The sequence below is a fragment of the Saccostrea cucullata genome, unplaced genomic scaffold (genome assembly GCF_032062105.1).
Source record: "Saccostrea cucullata isolate Sc308-1 unplaced genomic scaffold, CSIRO_AGI_Scuc_v1 ctg669, whole genome shotgun sequence".
NCBI classification, from domain to species: Eukaryota; Metazoa; Mollusca; class Bivalvia; order Ostreida; family Ostreidae; genus Saccostrea; species Saccostrea cuccullata.
Window position 1 is genome coordinate 187,745 of NW_026922475.1, and position 11,750 is coordinate 199,494.

Consider the following 11,750-nt stretch of genomic DNA (forward strand, 5'->3'; position numbering starts at 1 on the left):
TACAATGGCCCAATTGTACAAAAATGACGTTTGCCCAATATTGAAATAATACATTGGCCCAACAGTGGCCCAATATTAACTGTTACATTGGCCCAACAATAAGCCAACAAGTTGGTTTGATTAAGGGCCGATGAGCAAATTACCGATGGCCCAATGTTGAATTCAAACAGTGGCCCAACATAAGGAGCGTTGTTGGCCCAACAAAGGTCCAATAACATCCTGCTATCTGGGCTCTTACATTAAGTGAAATACACGATAACTCAAACGACATCAAAATTGAAAAATTCTACATGAACGTTACCAACTGCAGTGCTACGATTGTGTGACAAACTAATACAAAGTGTCAAAGAGCCAAAAATAACAAGAAAAGAAACAAAGAAAAGAAAATGAAAATATTTACAAAAAATAACAAAAAACATACCTTTAAAGGGTGAACTAGGAGACCGAAAAAAAGCTACATGTCTTCCATTCATAGTCTAAGTCGGAAGTTTATTTCCGAGTCATAAAAGACAAAGTCCTACTCTAATGGCTTAACATTATCCGGAAAAAAGATTCCGGTTAGTTTCGCAAAAAAAAGTGCAATTATTTACATACATTAGAAAGCGCTTAATACAAGATAGTTACATTATTTGTGAACGAAAAAAGAGTGTGAATAGCACAGTGTAGCATTGTTATCACTGTTTAACAAGAACCGTTCTATAAACAGTTCGGTTTAAATATGAAGCAAGAGGGGGGGGGGGGGTATCTTATCATATATACAAAAAAAGAAGAGAAAAAAAAAACCACACACACACACAATAAAGCTCAACTCTATAAAAAAAAGAGTTGAAAGTTTTAAACAGTCGATGATTAAATATTAACATTGTCATTCAACATGTTCTCGGTAATATTGCATAATTTTGAAACTATTAAATGTTGACTGCAGGAACAAACTAGGGAGTATATACACATCATATGCACACTCACTAACTAGTGTGTCGGAGAACTACGTCAGTCAGCAGATTTTCCAAGATTTCAAATCGGCGACCACCGATGTGCTTCGCTTGAAATCGCGAGATAACAACTGTCATATTTTTGATTTGTAAGTTCTGCATCGCCTTCACTAATCTACGTCCTGCGCCAAACTCGCCATCATCGTTATATCCCTCATGAATCTGTCCGTTTGAATCTTGAAATCTGTATACGAGTATGTTGTGGTCAGCTTTGGCATGGGATTGATCACACAATGTTTTCTTGTACATGTCGCGCACGTGGTTGTAGCATTCCGTTGTCCCCCCAATTCCCCGGAAGATGTTTCCCCCTTCATTAGTTTCCAATTCTGTCACTTTGATCTTCTTCAGCGCTTCTCTTTCTGATTGATCCATTCCAAGGATTTGTTCAGCTTTTGGTTTTTGTACTTTGTCTCTATGTACGTTTCCGTTTGGAAATACAAGTGTCTCTCCGATGATGCGTGTCTTGACGTTAGCTTTCCAGTATTTACTGTTCAACTCCAGTAGTTTTTTTCCTATTTTCTGATATTTCGATTGGAGTTTGTGGGGTAATGAAGAAAGTTGAATTCTGTTGCTCGGAAGAATTCTGGTTATTTTCATCTGCTTGTTCTGCACGTTGATTTTTAATTTCCCTCTGAGCCTGTAAGATTAAGTCCTTATCCGTGAATTTGTTGAGTCTCCCCGAGATGGTTCTTGCCTTTCCTTGTATTTTTGGACCGTTTCTGTGAATATTCGCAAAAGATGTTTCTACTTTAAAATGCGTCTTGATAAGTTCTGGGATTTTAACGAATAGATCCTCGTCATCTTCTTCAGGAAGATTATGTATCAAAATATTTTGTTTCATAGATCTCGATTTGAGATCGATTATATCATTTTGATTTTTTATTACTGTTCTCTCCAGATTTATCACAATACATTTTAGCATGTTGACATCTTCTTTGAGGGACCTATTCTCTTGTCTCAGAAGCTGAAGCTCGTCATCCCCATCTGCTTGTTGCTGGGCTATCAGTTTGATTCTGTGATCGAACCCATCTTCTTCCCACAAGCCTTTCTTGATCTCACTTATTTCCTCTGTAAGATTTCTGATTGTCCTAAGTGAATCCATTATTCCCAGAGGTTAGTAGAAGACTAGGGAGTGAATGCACAGCACTGACCAACTCAGGTGTGAATGGATTACCTGTAATGCTAGGTACCGAGAAAGTATGTTTCTCTAGCAGTGATTTCTGCTCAGTGCGACTCCTGTTTCTATTCATGTTTGTACGAATATCCAAATATCAAAGTTTTGTAAATTATAAGCATCAAAAAACAGAATTCAACAATCTTCACTACTTACACTATGAAATACACACTTTACACACACATTAAATCCACATATTGGAAGATATATAACATTTTTTCGGCCCAAAGCGGGAGCTCAAAAAAACATGACCGGCCTAAGCGCTGTCACGTGACCTCAATCGGCCAGACTGATTGTAATCTTTTAGTTCTCTTTTTTTCGTCTGAGTTACAGTATCCATTTGAAAATTATACAAAATTAAAAATAACTTTTTTCTACATATAATATCATATCTTAAATATGTTCTTCTGCTATTTTTGTAAAAGGCACAGTTTTTACATTGTTACTTTCATTTTCTTGGAAGAGATAATTTATAAACAGTTTTCCGCTCAGTGTAGTGACCATGCTTACTTTAAAAGTTCATTTCCTTGCAAGGACAATGGGATAATTCACTGGGCATTCTGTATTTAGTACCTCTTTAATAGAACTTTTCAACTGTGAAAAAATAAAATTAAATGCCTCAACATTTATAAAATACTGTATGTTAAATGACTCTCGTATCAAATTCCATATTTTTTATTGTATAACTAATATAGTAATTTACCGATGCATCAAATAAAGACAAAAAATGAAATAATCTAAAGAACACAGCTACTTATTGACATTAATAACTGAAAAAATGGCATAAAAGCTGATATCCAAATGCGTCGGAAGGCTGCATCGGGAGGCGATGTGGGTCAGATAGACTTGTACTCTTACTATTTGGTATGTTGATTTCTTTAAAAAAAATCTTTCAAGCTTAAAAAAATAAATAATGAGTTTGACTTCTCTCCAACAACTTACAGTTATTTTAAGATACTATTAGTTAAAAGGGGTAGAATTATTCCTTTTAAAATACAGACTAATGGGTTGAAAATGTTTTATTCTTCAAATAAAGTCGTCTTTATAGAAATTATGACGTTCAAATTTTGAATATGTTCACTGGGATATACCAAATCGACAAATTAAGGAAAGTGTCTATTGTTCATTGATGACATATCTTTGATATATCTTAAATTGAGTTAAAAACAACAGCTTGTTTTTTTTTTTCAATTAATTCTGCTTACAAAAAGCAAGCCAGCTTTCAAATACTAATATAAAGTCCCAGTTGCAACTCCCACATTTTGTTAGAAGACCTGGTTTCGGCCGAAGACTATATAGATATATCGTATGATTCAAGCTTCAAAATTCAAGCTGTTGACTCTCATATTTAAAAAGCCATGAGCTTAGCATCTAATTTATTTTGAAAAATTAATGTGTACTGACTTTTGAAAATTTATATATATTTTTAAAAAGTACTTTTGAATTTTTTTTAATGATCCAGGTGTGATTAACACCACTTCTAGAATGTCCTGAAGCAAGTATCTCCTAATTGCACTGCCTGTCATGATTCATAATAAGGTATTTTTGATCCCGCCTACATCGTGACGTAAAAAGCTTTAGGGCGGAACAATATGTGTTAGGTATATCTCCATCTCTGAATCCTTGAAAGTTGAATGAATTTAACAAAAAGAGATTATTATTGCCCAATATAATCTGTTACATCAAGCAACAAGGAAATATTTCAACAAAGTTAATAAAATGTTACAGAACAAGGTCAAAATTTAAAAATACATTTATTAGCCGAGATGAAAGATGGAAAACTTTAACGTATTACTTTTACTTTTGCTGATGCCAATCATCAGAGGATGCGTGGAGAATTGGTAAGTTCTTAAGTTTATCATCATAAGATCACGTGAATATATATCTTTTCGATATCAATTTCTGTCTCTGATAAATACAGCTTACACATATATAAAGTCTCTTTCAGGCCCAAGAACAATACCTGCTGTCCTAATTACAGATTTACTGAAACGGGCTGCATACGTATGTACACGTTTCATTTGATTTTTAATGTTTAACTACGCAATAGATATCAAATAATTAATTAATATAAACTGAAGATAAATCCTTATGATCACATACACATCAGGGATAATATGGGAATATTTTGTCTTCGAACAATTTCTAGCCTGTGAGACCGGTACGTATGGAGTGAACTGTTCTGAGTCCTGTCCTGATGGCCAATACGGAGATAAATGTTTTTCTATTTGTAACTGTACAGAGGGAGAGATTTGTGATAAAGGGGTGGGGTGTATCAATTCACCAACACCAAGAAATGGTTTAATTGTTTGTAAATGTACAAATGAAAAGATCTGTGGTGAAGAGGTGGGGTGTGTGGAAGCTGCAAATACAACAAATGGTTCAACGGATGCCATTGGTGGGATAACAAGTTTGTACAACGGGTCCAAAGAGCCAATCTATACAACTAAGGCAAAATTTGATTCAACGGAAGGTAAAACTATAAAGTATATTCCTGAAATTGAAGTGATGTTCGGCCTACTCTGATGTACATTATACTGCTTATTAAAAATACCTTTTTTTAAGATACAGAAGCACACGTTAATCTGGATGGTGTCCAAAGCAGTGACGTCATTATCATTGGAAGCTCTCTTGTGTCCCTTTGCATCATTTCTGTTATCAGTTATTTTTTCTATTCTAAAAGGTAAAGTTATTCTACAATATTTATTGACTGTATATTACATCCCGTACGATTTTTTTTCGATTAAACAGAAAGAAGTAGATTCACGTACTCCATAAAATGGTCCTGCCATTATACCAATTAACTGACCAGGTCCTTACGTCCCATTTCGAACATAAACATAATGTGGAGACTTAGTGCTTTCATTTCCTATAAAAAAAATTACCTCTGAGAGTCCAAGTTTTGATACTCAGGTTTTGTGAAACTACAATGAATTTTGAAGAAAATGAATGAATTTGAGCATCTTCAACTTTTGATTAAAATGGGAGCCCTACCCGCGATCCAAAAATTGTATCATGGATTAGAATCTTCCGAAACAGTTCTTTCATTATATAGTTAAACATTTTATCAGAGGTAGGGGGTTATGCAAAATATTCAAAATCGGTTTAAAAGTTTTTCCATTTTTAAAGACATTTTCAAGATTTGAGGAAATTTATGACGTCATAATACATGGATTAGAGAAAAAAATATATCATTTTAATTTGATATGAAGTCACCAAGGGTGAAATTCAACAAATTTTCAACTAAAAATGAGTAGTTCTGATTTTTCAGAAATTCACAGGGCCAAAAAGGCCAAAGGTGAACCTTTAACTTTCACTATATTATGACGAACCCTTTACTCGGCAAAGTCACAGTGCAGAAAGAGCAGTGCATATTAGACAGTCTAGATCCTTCAATCAAATTAATTAATGCCATAATATTATTGGAACAATCAAATTTTTTTGTAATTATTTCTTTGACAATTGATAAATATTAATTAATTAATTTCTAATTTGTTTAGGACTGTAAAAAGAAAACGAAGGAGTGAGTAATATTTACGGAGTCTCTAAAAAATAGAATGAGGCATGAGCTTTGTACAAACTCGCATTTGATGATAGATTTTCAAAATGAAATATATTTCAGAGAGGGGCAGACCTTTTCCAGCGCCTGATGTCAGAAACACCGCAGACCACCTCAAGGGAGACGACTGTGTGTATAATAAAATAGAATCTATATATGTCGAGGAATCTCCCCTCCCTCTAACAATCTCCGATTCACTCTATGGTCACAAAGATGATCCTGTTTATCATACTCTTTCTCTAAGACTAGATCTAAGGAATGAAAAGTTTCTAGATCCGCCATGTATCTGTATTGGACCAAGGAAGCCCCACTCAGTATCCAATATCAATGTTCATAGCGCGTACGAGGAGCCCTCTATTAGCATACTGAAACGTGCTCACTCGGAGGGAGAGTCAGATTTCTCAATGAAAACGAATGATGAAGGAAGTAAAGGTGAGAACATTGTAGATATTCCACAGAGGAAAAGATCTCAGAGACATCTAAATCAAGACGTCAATCCCTTAATAAGTGAATGTGCCGTTCAAGATAGGAACAATACTATACCTAAATCGAGTAGGGAAATTGAAATAGCCCCAGCATACGGTGACAATCCTTATTTAGGCGAAAATGATAAAAGAATATTGAAGAGCAACTTTGACGAGCAGCAGTCTACATTAAAAATAAAAGCAGGGGATTCTGCTTTCGTTCATCAGATTGATCAAGTGGACATGCCTCCAGAGGATGCAGACCTAGGAAATTCCAGGGAGAATGAGGACTATAAAATACAAATTGCTGACGTCTGTGAACAAGAACAAACTAATGGAGACCGTTGTCGCTTTATAGATATAGAACGGAACGGAAGCCAATTGTATGAAGATGCAATGAGTTCTTATCCAAACAATTCACATATCGGCACAACACTGACTGATGGGGATTCCAGTACTGATATTATTGAATAATAAAGATAGAGTTGTATGGAAGTGTCTGAGAGTGACAAAACGTAACATTATTTATAAGAAATAAAAATTTTAGTGAAGAGTGAAATTGGGCAAAACTTAGGATTCTATTTAAGCTGCTATTGTAAGAATATCTGATTGCATTCCTTTTTAAAATGATTAAACTCAGTTTCAATATAATGTAACAAATAAAATTTATAAGCATAATAAAATTTTAGTCTTGGTCGTAAATTCTTTTGTAAATTGGGCCCCGGAGTCCGATGACTAGGTTTCTTACTTGGACAACTGCTTATTATCATTTTATATGGACTTACATCAAATATACAATAGCACAGGAATTGTTTTAAAAAATATGAAAAACCATTTAATAAAATACATTATTTATAATAAGTTCTGTTAAAAAAATTTCTATGAACATTTTAGATCAGATTATTGAAAGGAAATATAAAATTCTGAATAAAAATAAATTGAGATTTATCACTTGACACTTAGCATATAAGGATCATATTAGTATGTTATTTTGGGATCAACAAATGAACAAGCAATATAATCTATTTTAAAAAGACGATCCTTTTTACTAGGAAATAAATCTAAATAGATTTGTACGAAGTTGTGTAATTTTTTGACTAAGCATAAAAATCTTTATAACCAATGACAATTCATAAAGGAAATGAGAAACAATTTTGCTTTTTTTCCTCTGCGTACCCGGAAATTTATCTGACAATAGATGGTTTGACTTTAAAACTAGGTCTCAAGAATGCACGAAGAAGGACAAAAATTAATAAACCTACGACTTTGCTAATAAATGTGTATTTTTTCCACTTTTTCACGAGGGCCGACCCTCTGATGAGAGAGAGTAAAAGTTCTCATTTTTACAATTGTAGGTCGCCTTACCAGATTTTGATAATGTACATGCACAACTAAAATAATCAATTTAATAAAATATATTAAGGAAACATGACTTATGTTTCCTTTTGTCTATACATTTTAATAACCTTTGAAAAAAAATACATCCAGATTTTGAACTCTTACAAGTTAAATAAGTAATATCGATTTATGGACCATTATTAAATGTTCAAACATTATTTTTCACTAGAATTACTTTTTTGTCTTTTATATGTGTTACATTTTTTGTCGTTAAAAAACATTTATAAAAAGATAACTCTTGCTATTGGATGTACATTCTTTTGAAATTTACTATGCAGTATGATTCAAAAAGGGGAGCCGACATGGGCAAATAAGATAATTAAAAAAAATATAATTTTCCTTTTCATATGTATTTTATGTGAAATATTAATAGTATACTAAGTAAATACGAATAAAGTGTACATTCCATAGTAAGTTAAATTGACCGTTTTTGTATACTTAGGTACACAAGTACTTTAACATTTTCTTTGTTGTAGGGATCCTCTTCCATTTTAATGAAAACGTGTATTTCTAGATTAAGTAGTCCGATCCTAAGTTCTTAACACTAGCAAGAAATCGAAAAACTCACAAAAAATGTCTCCGAAATTTTAAAGTAATGTTTATAATTGATTATTAAGATCGCATAAAGAATTTTTTCAAAATAGACAAGGGTCCACGGTAAATATATCTTCTGGTACTTTAGTGTTCATTCCAAGATGTTTTGTCCAGAAAGGGCTTATAGGTACTTGTAATTAAGAAATAAACAACGTTATTCAGTGAACATGGTGTTATGAATAGCAATTGCTCTGCTGGCATATTCCATGATGCGCGCTAGCGCATCATGGAAAATATGCCAGCAGAGCTATTGCTATTCATAATGCCATGTTCACTGAATAACGTTGTTTATTACTTATATTTGCATTCTTTGATTTTTTTTTTCAAGAATATCAGAGGAAATCCTGACTTACATAAGGACGCAGCTTCTTGTCTTCAGTAAAGAAAAACATACGGCTTTAAAATCAGTAAACCTGATTAATGCTCCTTTTCTCTAATAAATCACAAACATATTTACAAAGTATTTTCCTCTCAAACACAGTTATCTCGATACAAGCAGCGCCGTCATCACATTTTTGTTTTGATGCAGTTGTGACGTCATCGATCAACGTTATTAAAACCCTCTGACGAAAATCAATAATTTAACACTATGATGAAAAATGAGAATGCTTTTATAATGATTATTACTCCAGAATGCTTTTCTATAATTTTTTTTTTTAGTTTTTCTGTTTATTTTTAATAGCTGAAATCATTCTTGAAATAGATATACTAGCTAAAGAAATTTTCTCTTTCTGAATGTTATTACCCAAGTGTGAAGAGTTATCGTTCTTTGTTCAAATATGCATGATACAAAAAATAAAAATATGACAGTTCTCTACAATTTTTAAAAAGTTTTATTATACAATTAAATACATTGACCAAAATTGAATTTTTAAAGATATAAATCAGCAATTTTAAATATTCTGAATTTCCTTTTTCTTGAAAGAATATTATTAAAAACTTATTTTTATTCCTCTTATGAAACATTTCATATATATACTTCTCAACACGTTTTTAAAGTGTAGTAGAGGTTGTTCTACACGAGTATGATAGAGCAATTGCACTCATAGTGGAAGCAGTTGCGTCTATAGTCCTATGAACGCAGTTGATATCTACATGTTCATAGTGGGAGATAGCAGTGGATATGCAAATATTTGACATTGGCCTGTTCAATTGCATTGAAGATGAAGGTCAGTTAGAGAATGTGGAACAAGTCTGGTTGTGAGCATGGGTAAAGATAAAGTAGTATTTGAATGTTTGTGTGTGCCAAACCTTGCAAGTATATATGTAAGAATGAAATTCAGAGTCTGATTTAACTATGGTCATGACTTTGACTAGTGTTATCTTTTTTAATGATTTTAAAAATATATTACAACCACTAGAAAGAGCGACGTATACATGGTTATTTTAGCTAGAACATATGTACAAAAGCAATGCCTTGTTGCCATGAATCAAAATTGAAACAACGATACATTAGTGTCGTCTTCCGGAATTTAACATGTACCCGGAGTGGTTTTTAGGTCGCGCTATCAATATTAATAGGAGGCGGGGCTATCGATCTGTGTCATTGTTGACAATCTCTCTCTCTAGAAATTCGAATATGTGTTTGGAATATTACAGCGATTTCATTATAGTTTTAAAAAAAAAATGTGAGGACACGCAAAATTAAAGCAACATTTAATGTGCTAAATTTTGAAAACGGCACCAAACATAGTGATTTACATCTAGGTCAGGTTGAAGAATACAATGTAACTGTTTCCACGAGTACACTCGCAGGTGGTCATCACGTGATGGATTCTAATAAACATATCGAAGTTAACAATGGAAGCGAGAAGTTTGTTTACATGTTTTTTGTTAAATTAAGTGTGAGCGCACTTTTGTCGGCTCTTTTCCTTTTAATATGACATTATTTTGTTCAATATACAACTACATAAGAACAGCCGACAAACATGCGCTGACTATGTATTCAGACGATTCTTGATTATCTATTGATATTCAACAAATCTTCAGGCACCATGCCTTCGATATTTATTTATTTTATGCATTTTAAATTCACATCCGTACCATAAATACACGGTTAAGATATCGGGGGTTTATATGATGGGAAAAAATTAACATTTTATGTAACTTAAATTTGCGGCCTCAGTTAAACCCATTCTTTGACAGAATATGCCACAATTCCCCCATTTTTTCTCAAGAAAAGCCTGGGTATTCTCTCGAACCGACCTTTCTTCATTTTAGACTCATATTTTAAAAATACTCCATATGATATTTTAATTTCAGTAACAATGTCAAGCACAGTACACCTACGTCAGTGGTCAACGTCCTTTAACGCTTAGTTTGTGTTTGGCTTTGACTCAGAAAAGCTAAAAATATGAAGATATTCCACAACTTTTGGATCAACCCTCGTACAATAGGTCCTGAAAAATAACATTTGAGATTGGATTACTGAATGGAAATCTGAAAAGTTTAAATAAAATAAATTGAAATATATTTTATTTGACACTTAAAGGGGCTGGGTGGTTGTGGCCATTTTTAGACTATTTTGATCTCCTTTAGAAGAAGAGCTCCATATAAAAATATAACAAAATAATCAAATTTTAAAACAAAAATTTATGTAATTTTTTTTGCTAAATGATAGTTGACAGCTTAAGATATCATATCCCAAAATTTAAGTTATATCTGGGGGTTAATAAAAAGATAGGTTGTTGACCTTCTAGCCTCCTTAACATCAATTATGTGTATGATTCTAGGATCATACTAATGAGTGGGCAATACTTGTGTCATTTTATTAAAAAGATGATCCTTCATATAAGGAAATAAATCTAAATAGACTTGCACAAACTTGTGTAATTTTTTCTTTTTTTGACCTAGCATGAGTGTTTTAATAACCTTTGACATATAAAAAAACCCAGATAGCAAGATGTTATTGGACCTCTGTTGGGCCAACAACGCTCCTTATGTTGGGCCACTGTTTGAATTCAACATTGGGCCATCGGTAATTTGCTCATCGGCCCTTAATCAAACCAACTTGTTGGCTTATTGTTGGGCCAATGTAACAGTTAATATTGGGCCACTGTTGGGCCAATGTATTATTTCAATATTGGGCAAACGTCATTTTTGTACAATTGGGCCATTGTAAGCAAGTAATGTTGGGCCAACGGTAATTTGCTCATCGGCCCTTAATCAAACCAACTTATTGGCTTATTGTTGGGCCAATAACAGTTAATATTGGGCCACTGTTGGGCCAATGTATTTTTTCAATGTTGGCAAACGTTATTTTTGTTCAGTTGGGCCATTGTAAGCAATTAATGTTGGGCCAACGGTAATTTGCTCATCGGCCCTTAATCAGACCAACTTGTTGGCTTATTGTTGGACCAACGAACGGATATCACTGAGCCATTGTTGGGCCACTTATTCTTTCAATATTAGGAAAACACCATTTTTGGGCCAACTTTGGTTTGTTTCTTATTGGCTCTCCATCATGACAACTCATTTGCTCTTCACTGGTTGGCCATTTGTCCTCAAAATTGACAAACAAATATATACAATAAGGTTGTACTAGTTTTGTAGTACAGTTTAATGGTAAA

At 33.3% G+C, this 11,750-nt stretch overlaps 2 protein-coding genes across 2 annotated transcripts; one reads left to right on the top strand and one right to left on the bottom strand.

Annotated features, from left to right (window-relative positions):
• Positions 1-965: 965 nt before the first annotated feature.
• On the bottom strand, positions 966-1,970 carry LOC134261829 (protein IMPACT homolog). Its single transcript, XM_062744221.1, has one exon. The coding sequence runs from the start codon at positions 1,587-1,589 to the stop codon at positions 966-968; it is 624 nt and encodes a 207-aa protein (XP_062600205.1). The 5' UTR covers positions 1,590-1,970.
• A 1,931-nt stretch (positions 1,971-3,901) lies between these two features.
• Positions 3,902-7,554, top strand: LOC134261832 (multiple epidermal growth factor-like domains protein 10). The gene is made up of 6 exons (XM_062744226.1): positions 3,902-4,007; positions 4,115-4,170; positions 4,316-4,639; positions 4,732-4,849; positions 5,667-5,689; positions 5,789-7,554. Exons 1-6 carry the CDS (start codon positions 3,940-3,942, stop codon positions 6,661-6,663), a joined length of 1,464 nt encoding a protein of 487 aa, XP_062600210.1. The 5' UTR covers positions 3,902-3,939; the 3' UTR covers positions 6,664-7,554.
• The last annotated feature ends 4,196 nt before the right edge of the window (positions 7,555-11,750 follow it).